This window comes from Empidonax traillii, unplaced genomic scaffold (genome assembly GCF_003031625.1).
Source record: "Empidonax traillii isolate 1590-97213 ecotype Southwest subspecies unplaced genomic scaffold, ASM303162v1 scaffold74:size2480735, whole genome shotgun sequence".
NCBI lineage: Eukaryota > Metazoa > Chordata > Aves > Passeriformes > Tyrannidae > Empidonax > Empidonax traillii.
In genome coordinates, this window is record NW_020955267.1 from 1712652 (window position 1) to 1727842 (window position 15191).

Consider the following 15191-nt stretch of genomic DNA (forward strand, 5'->3'; position numbering starts at 1 on the left):
ACCTGTACGAGTTTATCAACATATGAAAAATGGCAAGCAGCATGCTCTGTCCTGCCAGGCTGGAGTGGCATAACTCCCTGTGAAGGGACACACATGCTCTAACTTCAGTATAAAGGCTGTTCTGCTTTAAAGGATATTCCTTCTCCAGCCACATCAGTAGCTGGGAGACAGGCTGCTCTTAAATCACTGGAAGGTTTCCCACATGAACATACTGGTATTCATAAAGGAAAGCATCAGGGCTTGAGAAAACTGATATCTTCCTGCAAGTGTCCCCTGACCTCCATCTATGGCCCCCTTCTGGTCCCTCACCATCCTTAGATACAGGGCAGAGTCACACAGAGCTCTTGGGGCTTTTGAAAAACGGACAATAGGCAGAACTATGTGTAAACAACTGGCTTCACACCAGAGCCTTCTATCCCACCCCACCAAGACAGTCATGTGCTCCCCTTGCTGTACTCAACATCTACTCTCCCTCTTTCAATCCCCACTTTCAGACTACAGCTTCAGCCAGGGTCACAGCCCTATTCATATGGGCTGAGGTGCCATATGGTGACTCCTTGGGGAATCACAGATTCAGGGGGAGCCAAGCTGTAGAAAACAACTTGCATCTGTCCTAGCTGGGGAGGTGCTGAGGCCCAGCAATTGCACGTCCCAGAAGCCTGGCCTGATCCCTGATCATGTCAGAAGGCACCAAGGGGGCAGCCAAAGGGAAGAACTAGACACTGGTTGCACAATCTGACCTTGAGAGCTGCTCAGACTGAGGAGGAAGCTGGGAGAAACCCTTCCTACAGACTGAGGCAATCCTCCTTCAGGTTAATACCTCTGGGAGGCAACTGTCACATCCCATGGCTCTTCTCTCATGCCATCAGCATTTTGCTCCACTGATCTGTCCACCTTCAGTAGGGCCCCTTTCTTCACCAAGCCCAGCAATGCCTATGCTGACCTTCTCCTTCCATCCCACTCAGCAGCACAGTTCTGGGAGCCCAGAGTTTCTTGGGGATCCCTAGTCCAAGTGTTGCCCTTTCCCATGACACCCCAACAAGAAGCCCCAAAAGAGTGACAGCCCTGGAGGCCTTACCCTTTGCAGACAAGGTGCGCTCCTGGGAAACTGCATGTGGCCCAGAGCTGCTCTGCTCATGGCCATTCCCGTTGGGGAGTGCATTAGAGGTGAGCTGGCCATTGCTGGCTGGGTAGCGCCGGACGGTCCTTGATAACCCTGTGTGCTGGGGGGAGACAGGAGAGCCAATTCTGCTCTGAGTCCTGTGGAAGAAAAAAAAAATGAACCAATATTCCTCACAAGTAACTGCGCTGTTCACCAGTGTACCACCCCACAGCAACCTTCACTGCTGAGCTGCCTGAGCCACCACCTGGACACAGAGCTCTGTCCACATGTGCAGGATCCCACTCCTAATCTGCTTTTAGTCATCACCATGGCACCATTTCACTCTAGGGACCATGCCCCATGCCCTGAGCCTGGCAGGGCACCATATTCACCAAGGTGCCCTGTCCGTACCATCGCATCAGGCCGTTCCACCATAGGAATGCCCCGGCTGCCTTGAAGAACTTCTGCCTGCCCATCACGCTCAAGGGCTGCTCCTTGCCCCACCATACCCCTTCCTCAGCAAACACAAGCGTCTCCAAATACCCTTGTTCTTATGGTGGGAGCTTTCTCAGGACCTGCTGTCCCAGCCCCAAACAAGCACTAAAAAAACAGTGAGGCAGTCAGAAGAGAGACCCATGAGAGTCGCAAACAAGAGAGAATAACCAAGAACTCAAGTCTGTAAGTGCAGTTACAACTTTCTGCACTAACTGCATTTATGGCTTTTAGTGTTCTCTGGAGGCTAAGCATGGAAAAGCCACCCAGCTCACAAGGTTACACTTCATACACTCTCTTTTATAAAGCCATTCAGACCACTAGACAGAGCTCTTCTCATTAAACCAGCACAGCAGTACATCTTGCTCTACTGCACTTGCTTCCATTCCCTTTTACTGACTGGCAGCACCAAGCCTCCAAGAGGGTGCTCTGGTTCCCAACAAATGTCTCTCTCAGTCTCACCTGCCCCACCTGCAATGAAAAAGGCTTCGTACAACCAGGAGCCAAAATATGTTGGCTGCCCACATGCCCCTTGGGTTTCTTTGAAAGTCCCAGCCTTGAATGCCTCTGCAATTGAACTTAAGCTGTTCTGCATTCCCTGTCCAACACCTTCATCTCTGACTGAATGGCTGGGGCAAATAGGCCAGCACTCTCCCACTGAAGTGCCCAGAGAAGTCTATACTATTCTATGGTTTTTACCATCTTCCCTGTCACAGTCAGCACAGGGGTGTGCTACAGTGTCTACAGGAAACACAAATTTCTAAACCCAACAGGACTGGATGATCCAATGAGAGGTGGCTCTGCCTCACTGACATTCCTTGGATAGCTTGGAATAAGATCTGGGGAGATGGAAAGGGAGCTTACGCTGTGCTGGCATTCAAACAGGTCAAGGGCAACACAGCCAGCGAGACCAAAATCAGCCCTGAGTAATGGAAAAGATGACATACAGGTCAATCAACTGGGAACTAAAGGAAAGGAATATGGAAGTGAAGAGGGTCTATGAAGAATATGAAGAACCACTTTTGACAAGGGAGTTCATTTTCATAACTTGACAGAATTACATACATGCACACGAACAAGCTGAGACTCTACACTATTCTGATAAAAAAATGAACAGGGCAGTACAATGTCAATCAGGCACATGCAAAATGAATAACAAACTGGCAGTGTGACAGAACACAAAAAGCAGACATCACCGGGGAGGGAATGAGATGGGTCCCAGGGTGATCAGTATGAGGCCTGGCATGATTCAAGAATTTAATATGGAAATAAATATTTTTATTTCGAAATAAATACACGATCGACATTGATAATGTGTGCTGCTGACACAAAAATTTGCCATGTGGTGTATCATGATGAGAACAGAGCAATCACACAGAACAGTTTGGAAGGCAAATCCTTCCAATCAACATGGGATTCTAATAGAGCTAAATGCAGGATTACACTTCTAGGAAGAAGGAATGCAGGCAGCGGCTGCAGACAGTCAGAGATGATCCTGGAAAACAGAAATTCTGAAAAAATGTCAGGGGCAATGACAAGCAATTAAATATGAACTGTCAGTTCAATGCCCTGACATCAGACAGTGAAACATGCAGGAACAGGGAGGTATTTTTGCCTTCCTGCACATCCTCATGACAGTAGGGTGTAAATATACTGCAATATCATCTAGCTCTGATGCAAAGTATGTCACATCTTCTAAGGGATGTCAAAAAACTGGAGAGGATACAGGAAGAAGAATGACAAAACTAATTGGAGGGCTAGCGAAAATGTCTTTTTGTAAGAGATCTAAAACATTCAATCTCTTCAATTTAGGAAAAAGAAGATGAAGAGGTGTTCTGATTACAGGGTACAGGTTTCTCCACAGGAACAAAACACCAGGTGTAAAGAGCCGTTTAACTCAACCAAGAAAGGCAAACCATGAAAAAACATGTGCAAACTGAAGCCAAATGATTCTGTACTAGAAATCATACCCACATGCAGCAGTATAGCTGTTTTCCTTCTGCAAAAAACTCAGTATTGGATTCCCAAACTCCTGACGCCACTACTTCAGGAGAGGAAAGTGGGCTGACAAAAAAATTTATTATCTTGTTAAAATCAAGACCTAAACTGAGTGTTTGCTTTTCAATAATCAGCAAGGCTAGCTAGAATAACTGAAGAGAAGTGAATTGAATTAGAACTTATTTCAGTTCTACCTCAGTCCCTTTCAGAAGCTTTCCTGAGATTCTGCAGAGTATCACCTACCCTCAATGGCCCAGGCATGACCGGCCCACACATTTCTGAGCTATTAATTCAGCCCCGCAGAGAGCAAATGAACTTCTGGTGCCTGCTACCTACTGCTTTGTCACCTGGTGTGCTACTGCTAGTTTTGCTAGTGACAAAGACATATGGAACTCTAAGGAGACTAGGTGAGAGCTACCAAGCCTTGGAAGCTCAGGCACATTTATTCTCTGATCTCTAGTGAGAGATCCCAAGCATAGTCCTATGGGTGAAAATGGCTGGGGTTCCAAGGTCTTTTACTGCATAGACAGAAACACCCAAGGAAAAGAAGTGAGTTCCCCAGCCCAACAACACTGACTTGTCTTAGTGCTGGTCATTTGAGGGCAACTTCAGCTCCGAGTTCTGAAGGGTCACTGGGTGAAGGTGATTGGTGGCATAACTCAGGGAAATATCAGGTCTTCTGCTTGAAAATCTTCAGATCATTTTGACCTTTGACGAAGGGAGCATGCTATGTGCAAGTAGCAGGGCTTGACTGGGCTGCCTGAAGTAATTCCACCCTTTGACTTTAGGAACACCTCTTTTCATTCCCATGATTTCGTAACAAAACCCACACAAAAAAGAAGAGCTTTAAATAAAATAATCATTAGTATTTCAGTTCCAAAGAACAAGGGATTATATGAGCTTACTGCGAGAGGCAGTGCCAACTTCAGAAAGGAAAAATGGAGCAGGAACATTACTCCATGGTTTGCAACATTTGAGGAAAAGCCATCCTACTGAGATCCTGTTGGCAAAGCATTCCAGAGTGAGTCGCAGCAGGGGAGCAGGGGTGGGGGGGAAGTCAGATTTGCTTTGAGTAATTTGTTTATTTGGTTCTATTCTAGGCATATGAGCACTGAGATTTGTGAACTGAGTTGAGTAACACCATTCTACCCTGGGCAATAGAAATCAGTGGCAAAAGGCATCTTTCCATCTCAATTTGTCAGTCCCAATCCATTCCCAAATCATGCCAAGCAGCTGGCTCACGGGCAGGGAATACAAAACAGAGCCTTTTTCCTCCAAACCTTCGGAGTTAGTCCATGCTGGGCAGACAGCATGTCTTGGGAAATGAATCTGAGCTCACTACATCAGTACTGATCTGGTCAGAAGCCATCAGCAACCCTTATCCATTTGGAGGATCTTAATATACATATGGATGGAGCTTGGCCAGTTCCCAGGGATCTGCATTGCCACAGGTTCTCTTGTTGGTGTGGCTGTTCTAGAGGTAAGAATGAGGATAGCAAACAGATGGTGTGGCTCCAAATCAGCAGAGTGTGGAGCTTGTTTTACCATTCTGCACGCCTCCACCTGCTAGAGAAGAAGTAGAGGAGGTTGACATTTCAAGCACTGTATTCCAAGATACTTAAAATCCCAGGGCTTCATATTCATTCAGTCTTACAGCCTCCCTCAACATGTTATTACTCACTTCCACTCTTCCAGCCAGGCACATGGCCAGCACAGATCTCTGTAAAGAGGCAGTGGTCTCTTCCTTTATAGACAACCACCTGCCAAGCAGCTGGTTTCCCTGCTTTTCATCCATCAGAGCTGCTGACAACTTTCTCTGTGTCAGGCGCAGCCTATGGGGCAAAAACAGCATGCAGACTCCTAGACACTTCTCCTTCTGGGCTGTCCTAGGGTGCCTGCCTTTGCAGAGTCCAGGTGACAGCAGCAGTGGTCCAGGGGAACACATAGGCAAAGGAAGGAAGGCAAAGGGAGCAGCACTCTCCTTCCAGGAGCATGGATGTGTGTGCTCCTGCTGATCTCCATCAGCTGAAAGGTCACTGGCTGAGATCTCAGTAATCTTCACATGGAAATACCTGTAAGTATTAGGTGATAACTAAAATTAAAAGAGACTTGGAATGGGAGGGAGCTGTGCAGACAGACTGACCCACATCTGCAACAGCTCAAAACTATCCAAAGAGCACTTGTAGCTGCCCTCTTCTGAAGTGCAGGCCAAGGACCTAGATTCCCAATAGGCCCCTGATGACACAGGCTAGAAGTCAGAAGAACTAGGGGAGATCTGGTCCCTTACATTCTAGTGCCACATAACCCTGCAGGATCCAAATGATACCTGTATGACATCCAGAAAGGGATCCACATATCTGCTATAGCACCTTTGTATTAAACATTTTATTTTCAATAGGCTTTGGTCACAGCAGGGTAGAGAAGGTATTTGTATTCCCTGCCAGTCCCATATGAACTGTTTCCTTACTAGAGGAGGTGAATGGTATCCTGTCGATCCACTGAAGACTGAGCTGGCAGACTCCCAGCAACCATACAGATGGATATGAGGACTCTTGTTTTCTGAATCAATCACAGGTGTTTTTAAAGCCTACAATTTCAGGACTAGGTACACAGAATCACAATAACCAAGTCTAAATTACTGAGACCAAAGTATCTAGAAAACGATACTGTTTTTCTAACCCACTGTATATAGAAAGTGTTTTCAAATCTCTGATCACTTCAGATGATCATGATTCTCCAGGTAAGCAAAAGCCAGAGGGAATCCAGGTGGAGCAGATCATTCTCTTAGTGACTTAATGCCAGGCAATCTCCTTGGGATTGGAGGCAAAGGTGGCAAACTCTTCAAAACACTTCCCACTCCCCAGCAGCGACACCTCAGTCTTTCCTGGATTTAGCTTCTATCAGCCACTCCTCATCCAACTGTTGACTTTGGCCAGATTGCTAATGAGCTGGGAAATGGTGTTTCTTCTATTTGTGTAAAGGAAATGCAGAGCCAAGTACCACAAGAGTGTTACTGGTTTGTCATCCAACCTGCCTCACCCTCTCCCCAGACAAAGCCTGACTGACCACAGCAGGGTGGACGGCCTGAGGCACAGTGGAGAGAGTGAATCGTGGGCAGTGCGGTCAGCAGGGAGGGGTGCTAACCCCAGACAAGGCAAAGGCTGGACAGATGAGGACTGGAAAGTCACTCTTCCAGCTGGAACAAATCTGCACCATGCTGAGCACCAGGGAGAGATGACAGAGACCACAGAGACCTAAGGAGCAATTCCCAGGAGGGCAACGACAGAGTAGGACAGCATTCACCAAAACAAAGCTGAAGATAATCAGCCTTCACAGAAGAAACCATCTTCTCAAGGTCCAGAAACCCCCATCCAAGGGCCCAAGCCCAAAAAGCTCCATCTCTCCAAATAGAACCAGCCTGCTGTTTGGGATGCAACTGCTGCCTCCAGGCACCTGGAGAGGCCATATGCTACCCACAGAGCTGGGAGCAGAATCCCACAGAAGGGAGCCACTGAAGCACTGTCAAGTCTACCCCAGCTCCTCCAGCCTGCTGCCTGTGTGTGCATCTCCAAGATGAGAGGCTTCAGCCAGGTCAGGGGCTGAGTCATGCTCAGCCCCGATAACCTGCCAGGACAACAGGGGGGGTTTCCCCTCGATTTTAAACGCTGAACAGTATACTTGGTGTCTGTCTTGTCCATTCGCCTGTCCCTTTGGCAAAACACTCTCCCTGCTTGGGGCCACAGGGACTAAAACCAGTGATTCACTTCCCCCTTTGTAATGCTCGGCAGTTACTGATTTTCCACTAAAGCATTACAGAAGAATGGGCAGCCTTAACACCAGTGTCTGTGTCTACAGGGGGAGAGAAGCAGCCAGCCTTGGAAAGCAGCAAATTGACCGCAAACCAGAAACTTCCCCTTTCTTGGATTCCAAACAGGTTCTTCAGCAGGCAGACAGGATTCATGGCTCAGTCTGCTGGCCCCCAAGCACAGGAGAGGCACTGCTTAGAGAGCAGTCAGGTTTATTATCAATTAGCTCACAAACATGCTGACAAGGAAGACAGCTCTGTTAGGACTAGGGGAGGAGAGGGAAAAGCACACCATACAAGGCACCTCACTTCAAGCCCACCCACATCATGTCCATAAATCCTGTCTCAGTTTATTATCTCCAGGAGCAGCAGAAATACCTCTGAAACCTGCCTGTAGCTGTCTTCAGCTCTAGTACCCCCCATTCAAATGAGGGAGACACTGAAGTTTGAAGCCTCCGTTCCTCACGGTTTAGTGGAAGGCAAGGGAAGTTCTTCTGCACACGAGAAGCACCTACCAGCCTCCCCCAGGCAGAAGACCTTCCTGGCAGAGCCAAGCAGAACTTGCGCACCCTGAAGGCCACAGGAATGACTACTCAGTCCCTTTGTACTGGATTCAGAGACACCTGCAGCCAGATCTCATGCCAGATGGGACACCAGACACAGGCATCTAGACCATTACAGAGACATAAAGGCTCCCTCTGCTGTGAAACCTCTAGAGCTCCTGTGGGCAGAGATGCCACTGACAACACCCTTTTCCTTGGGCACAAACAGCACTGCCAAAGTGGGTCTCCATGGCCAGGAACATGTGTCAGGCTCCCTCCCTCACATGATACTTGCCAAGAGACGTCAGTCCAGCATCCCTATCCCTCACCATGGTTAGTAAGAAGCTGTCACAGAGCCCACATGGCTCTCATTTTGGGCTCTCTCCCATGCTATCTTGCAGTGGTAACTCCAGCTCCTTGCTCCACTTGACACATACACCAGTGGTGGCCCAAGACTTCTCTGGATCTCTCACCACAAACCATAGCAACAGATGTACAAGTTCGTGGGACAGTAAAGTCCCTAGCTGTCTGCCCCATGCCACCAATTTCAGACTCCTCCACCACCACCACCGTGGCATCTTCCTTCTTCTGGCCCCCAAAACAGTGCTAGTGCTGCAGGGCCATCCTTGCTGGCTCCCAGTCCACACTGTAGTGGGTGAAAACAAAGAGGGAGAAAGATGAGCTGTGAACACTGTTTTTGTCTGCTCAGGAGTTGCTGGACACCACATACAAAAGTGAACCCATCTAAGTACAGAGACCTAACAGGTTCTTTTTAACCAGCCTCTGGGGATCTAACTTGCTCCTTAGCCAAAGTGGCTGCTCACATGCCTCTGCAGAGCTCTCAGCTGACATTAAATGCCCTTCCTTTGTCACACGTGCCACACATGCCACCTGCCACAATGTGAGTGCTCTTCTTTGCTTTCACATATTAGGCAGTGAGCAACTGACTCCCTGGAAGAAGTCCAGCTCCCCAAGCATGGGAACAGCACCTGCCTAGTCCAGCGAGGCTGCAGAAACAAGCCTTGCACAAGGGCACGGCACTAGGCCATCACCGGGAGCTGCAGACTGCACCCAAGGTTGGATACATCAGACCTTAGTGCTGACCCATAAAATGGCCAGAACTGCGATTTCCAAATGCCAAATGTGATAAAGAGCTGTTTGCAAACTGCTTGTCTCCAGAGCTGAAGTGCAAGCCAGTGACTCTTAGAAAAATAAAAATGCAGCCTGCAACCACTCTGAGCTTCAAGTGAAGCCAGCAGAGGAACCAGGCCAGGCTACTTGATTACAAATGCCACATATGGGCCAAACCTTGCACACTGCATAGACTAAAACAGGAATTTAGAGGATAAGGTAGACCAGGCAAGCTACCGCTTCTCTGGCAGAACTGCCCAGGCTGGCCTGGAGAGCTCAGCCACACACTACTTTGGGCTGAAGCAATGAGAAAGCTCCCACAGTTGGCTCCCCTGCTGCATCCAGGGGCTGGTGTTCAGCAGCACAATCAACAGGCACAGCATTGCTCCCAAATGCAGTCGCACAGCCACTCTCATGCCTTAAGTGAGAAGAGACACATCCAGAAGTATCCTAACAGCTGCCCTCACATGCGGGTCTCCATCAGTGTCACCATCTTATTGCAGACATCATCCCATAGCCACAGCTTTTGCAGCATCACAAAACCAGGCATAAGCTGCTGGCACAGCTGGAGAGATGGTCTGTCCATCGTGCAATGTGACCACCCCACTGAGGTTTCAATCCCCCTCACCAACCACAGCAATGCCTCCTCTGCCCCTCTCCTACTCCCCGTGTTTCTCAGTGCAGGGTTCTACCTGGCGGGGAAAGGACCTGTATTCAGGGCAGTGATATGCAAGAGGAGAAGACAAGATATCAACCTCTTCCTGTGCCCACAAGCACACCGAGATCTCCATCTCAAAGGGCCCTCTGTTTCCATAAGACACAACAACTGCAACCTGAGGGCCTGGCTGCCATCTAATGAAACCTGCTGCAGAGGTATCAGCCAGAGAAAAAGCTCATCATGGGCTGCAGGGAGATCACTCATCTCCCCCGTAACATAGTAGGAAAACAAGCACTTTTGAGTTTCATTTCCATCGTGTTGACCAGTGACACCCACTCCTTCACCAGGCTGCCAGCTTCAAATCCCTGAAAAAACACTTTAGTCTATTCATCCTCACATGCACCCCAGGGAGCGGAGGGAGCCAGCTGCCTGCCCCCCGCTTTACACAGCACATGAAGAGGGCAGGCAAAGCCTCTCATTCCAGGCACACAACTGAGGTGAAGAGCTTGCGGCTGCGCGTGCGCACACAAACACACACACACACACACACCCCGGGCATGAGAGAAACAGGCTGAAGAGGAGATGAGCGTCGTGCTCTCATTTGAAGAAGCGAAGGCAGTGTTGGGAAGTCTCCCACTCACCCTGGAAACACTGTAGATCTAAGATATATTTTAAGCCCAAAGCTGAACACCCAGCAGGATGCCCTGGCCTTTGGATAGGTCTCCTCACATCTCTCCATCCCTAGCCATACACAGAATTCCCTCACCTGCAGCACTCAATCCACGAGAGCTGTGTTGGGATGTAACCTTTGCTGACCATTCTTGAAGTCTCAGCCCTGCCAGCGATTGGAGAATGAGCATCTCAGTGAGTTTTAGTCTGTGTTGTTCTGCACTGGCTCCACCCCTCCAATTACTCACTAGCCAAAAGACTAGAGGCTGGCTGGAGACTAGGAGCACTCCTGGTCACGTATGCATGATGCCTGGTGGCAAAGCCAGAGTTTCCAGAAGTACCATGACCACAAATCTACTCTACACCTCTCTCATGTGGCCTTCAGTATCCACACCAAGGACCATCAGGGAGGAACAGGTTTCACAGAATCCTCATTTGGAAGGGATCCAGAGCACTGTGCCTGCTTTGGCAGTGCCTGGACCCCAGTTCCTCAGCAGCACAGTTCCAAAGTGATGGAGAAGGCAAAGCTCCAGTGTCATTATCAACCTGTCATTACATCCCAGGAAGAATTTGACACTTGGCTTTTTAGAAAGCCTTATTGCTGAAAAATTCACATGGCCACTCTGCCAAGGCTACAGGCAACCTAACACACCCTGTCTGCCCCCTTCTTATAGCCTCAGCCTCAAAGTATGTTCCCCATCCTACAAGGTCAGCATTTGGCTCAGTTGGATCTATTAACCTTCAGCTCCCTACCTCCTGTCGTAGTTCTCAGAACTCTTTCTACTATGTCAAAATCTTTTCTGGCAATGAAGAATAACTTGACTCAGAGCAGGACCCCAAGGTGCACAGGAAGAAAACCCATGTGACTTGGGCCTTTTGCCTCCAAAGTCCTAAGCACCGCCAGTCCCCCGTATGCAGCTGCACACATTACCCTCTGCTGCCTAATTTGCTGTTCACTTCTACCCAGAAAAATTTCAGCCTCTCCTTCCATATTTCTTCCTCCCATGGAGGATATCCTTCCTTCAACTGTAACAGATAATATTTTTTCAGCTTGAATATCTTCTCAATTCCTGCTTATATGTTTACTTTCTGCATGTCTCCGAAGAGAGCCTCCATACAGGTGAGACAAAAAGGAGGTGGTGCAGAAAGTTGGGTACCAATCCCATCCACCACCAAGCACTCAAGGCAGAATGCTTCTGAAGAAAGGAGAGGAGAACAAGTATATTTTATATGGAAACTTCTAGATCTTCATTTCAACCACCCCTTGTACCAAATCAACTTCAATTAATCCCTTGTTTCTTGCTAGGAATGGTGATTTATGGAAAACACTTGAAACCAAAGACAACAGCTTTGATTTTACTGAAGTACCAGGTTAAACCAAATAAGGCAACACACAGTCACGTATGAGAAACTGCAGCATAATCCATATGCACACAGGAGCTGAAAGCAAGCTAGATGACAATCCTGATTCAAGCATTAGGAAAACTCTCCAGCATTTGATCATGTGGCCTTAGTGCTCTGCTAACGTCTTTCTCCTTTACAGAACTGCTGTATAAATTGTATTGTCATAACTGTCCCAAATGATGTATGTATAGTATATAAAATAGGCTATAAACTGGATTTTCTGTACTACCTTACCTACCACACGAACAATGTATTTGCCCTGCACCCTGCTCTTTCACTTAGAAGGGAAAGTGCATTTGAGCTGCCTAGAGGTTGAATTAAGCTATAGGAATGACTCCCAAGGAGGTGCAGAAGAACCAGGTCTAATGCAAAGACCATATTTGGAGTTTAAAAAAGGGGCCTGAAAAAGAGTATGCAACCCCCTAGAAAGTAAATACATAAAACACATAAAACAGAACAGTGCTGACAGCTTTAAAACACTAGAAAGTAGAGCAACATTATCTGGTGCCAGGCAGAGAAGGTATACCATGTAACTTAAAAACAGGACTATTTTTATATAAGAAAAATGTCATTTATGTTCCTCTTGGGTAGCTTGAGTTTTCCCTTTAGGCTTCTCAACCAGCTTGCCAAGGGCTTTTGACTATGTCAAAGCAGGAGAGGGGATGAGATCTGGAGGTTACAGATATCTCATTACCCTGAGTGTAATCTCTTTTCATATATTCTCATGTGGACTGGCACTGGCTTTTTATTTTCAATTTTTTAACAGTGTCTCAGATATCTACTCAAAGTTGCCTCTGGATCAAGGAACACTGTGAAAACTATATTGCAAAAGGGAAGCACCTTAGAAAGCTGCAATTAGGGCATATCTGCACTGTGAAAATATGCCATTCAAGTAACGAGCTCAGAGACACCACAGTGGCAGCAGGGAAGGCTGGCACCAGTGTTCTACCCCAGGAATTCAACATCACGTACTATGGGTCTCTTGGGCTGGTCCCATCCCAAACAAAGTGGGAAAGTTGCCACAGCCCATGCCATGAGAATGCATTCATGGGCAATGGATGGTACGCTTCTCATCCAGAGGTATCTTTTATTTTCTCTGATATTTGGGGATTAATAAATTGCAGCCCTCTTAAAACGTGAAATGAGTGACAGCCACAAGTGAGCAAAAGAGCAGAAGGTGCATTCAGTAGATATGTGGCTAGTATAGACCTCTTCTTAGTACTATATGTATCATGGACAAACAGTCCTGGACACAGCAGCAATCCAAGTAAGGCAGAAAGCAAGCTCCCCTTTGTCTCATAAATGTGGAAAGTTCAAAGTTGGCAAGACAGGAGGCTCCAGATCCTGCTTTAACAATAAAGACAAATCTGCCTCTGTTTGGAGCAGCATCTTCAAAAAGCAAGTGACCTTGCAGTGAACTTTTTGTTCTATCTGCTAGTCCACAGTGATAACAAGCTCATCAAGATGATTTTTCCAAGCCACAATTCTCAATGTCATGTTTTAAGTGGCCACTCCAGAGCTTTATATCCACCCATGGGCTCCAATCCCCTCTGCAAAGGACCATGCTTGACATTTGACTACCACCAAAACAAGAGCTGGTTTCAGTCAATTTTCAAATGGGGGGAATATACTTTCTCCATCCAGCAACCTCTGCTACACACCCGAGATCCTGCTGTCTGCTTACTCCCTGCTGTTCTCATCCTTCGCTTCCAGGAGAGAGAATAGAGATTTTGGCAGAGCCTTCCTGCTGGCATGAGGTTCCCAGTGTTCCCAGGCCAACCCTCCTCAAGGGCTGCATATAGCCCTTCGTCTCATCAGGAAGGGAGGAGATGTCTCCTCCAGGGTGCTGCAGAGGAGACTGACATCAGGAGTCAGTGGGCCAGGCATGTTGCAACTCAGCCTTCTTCCTTTTCCATCCTGAAAACACCAGGCAACTCCCAGCAACTGCCTTGCCTAAACAGAACCCTCTCAGAGGAAGCTCCCTGCCCTCAAGAGCTGCATTAAGCTGTCTGCACAGTGTCTCAGCACCTTATACCACAGCTGTGTCCTTTTCCTTTGCCTGAGTTACTGAGAAAATGTTTTGCAGGTCCCAGACATGTTTTCTTTCCTGTGAAGAGGAAGGATACCTTGCTTTCCAGGCAGCCTTCATTCACATAAACATCCCAGCCGGGCAGCACAGCTCCCTTGCACAGATGCTGGTTACAGATTTATGCCCAACACTCCTGCAGAAAGGGACCTTCTCAAGTGACAGCAGCAGGACCCTCCATGCAGGCTGTCCAGAGTCGGAGGCAGCTGGCCATCCATCCTGATGATGAGGGGCAGGGGCACAAGCCCTTTCCACTCCCTGCTAAATAAACATCAATTCTGCTGATATTCCCGCCTCAGGAAAACCAAAATGTTTCCATTTAGGTTGGCTTCCGGGCCGAGGTGCAGCTCATCCCGCATAATCATCTATCGGGGCTTTGCCTCTCTGGGCAGAAATTCAGGCTGAGATCAAGAAGAGGGAGGATTTGCAGTTAGCCCACGCCGGAAGGGCCTCTTACACCCCCAGGATTTTGTTCTCCAGAGCACTCCCTGTTCCAACCACCACGGTACAGGGATCTCTCAGCTTCTGCAGCAGCTAACAGGTCATCACAGGCTCCCTCACACACCTGACTCCAAATCTCTGCTGAGCCATGGCCTGCTGAAGGGACTTGGGAAGTGATGCTCATCGCTTAGTCTGTATTTTAGGGGATGACAGCTTGAGCATCACCAGCTCTGGTGTCAGCAAACTAGACCCAGAGCTGCCCTTCTACCCCTGTCTTCCTCTGGGCAGGAGCTGAGCTCAGGTAAGATTGAATACATCTTCTTCTTTAGTCTCCATATGGGCAATCCAAGGATGCAATGGTTCTTCCCCAGTACCTCTCCAAACAGAGGCACTGAAGGCTACATGTAACACCACAGCCCTGTCACCTGTGCTCACTCACAATGCTTCATGTCCACTTTCCCAAAACTGCCAGCATGCCCAGAAACAGATCTATGACAGCTACAGTGGGAATGCCCACAGATCCATTCACTAACCTTCACACCTGCCAGGTGCAAATACAAACCAACCAGTACAGCCAATTGTGTATCACCAGTACAACCCTGTACACCAGTGGGATCATGGCAGACTGACAAGTCAGTATCCCACCAGCACAATCCACTCTTATCCAGGAGGAGACTATGGACTGGAAAACCCAAGCTGATCTTCTCAGACTTGACAGCGAGCTGAACTCCAGTGAACATGACTCCAAGTTTGCAGTGCCTAAGAACCAATCCTCATATTTGCAAACACGAGCAAGATCTACCTAGCTCTCAGAAAGCAAATACAAATGTCTTGCTTTTGCTGCTACATTTGTACGGAGAAAG

At 47.9% G+C, this 15191-nt stretch overlaps 1 protein-coding gene across 4 annotated transcripts in view; it reads right to left on the reverse strand.

Moving 5' to 3' along the window:
• LTBP2 (latent transforming growth factor beta binding protein 2) overlaps positions 1–15191 on the reverse strand; it is a 69893-nt gene that overhangs the window by 37377 nt on the left and 17325 nt on the right. For all 4 annotated transcript variants that reach the window (XM_027880771.1, XM_027880769.1, XM_027880770.1 and 1 more), the window contains exon 4: positions 1079–1260. In XM_027880771.1, coding sequence (XP_027736572.1) covers positions 1079–1260 — 182 coding nt within the window. The remainder of the gene's footprint in view (positions 1–1078; positions 1261–15191) is intronic.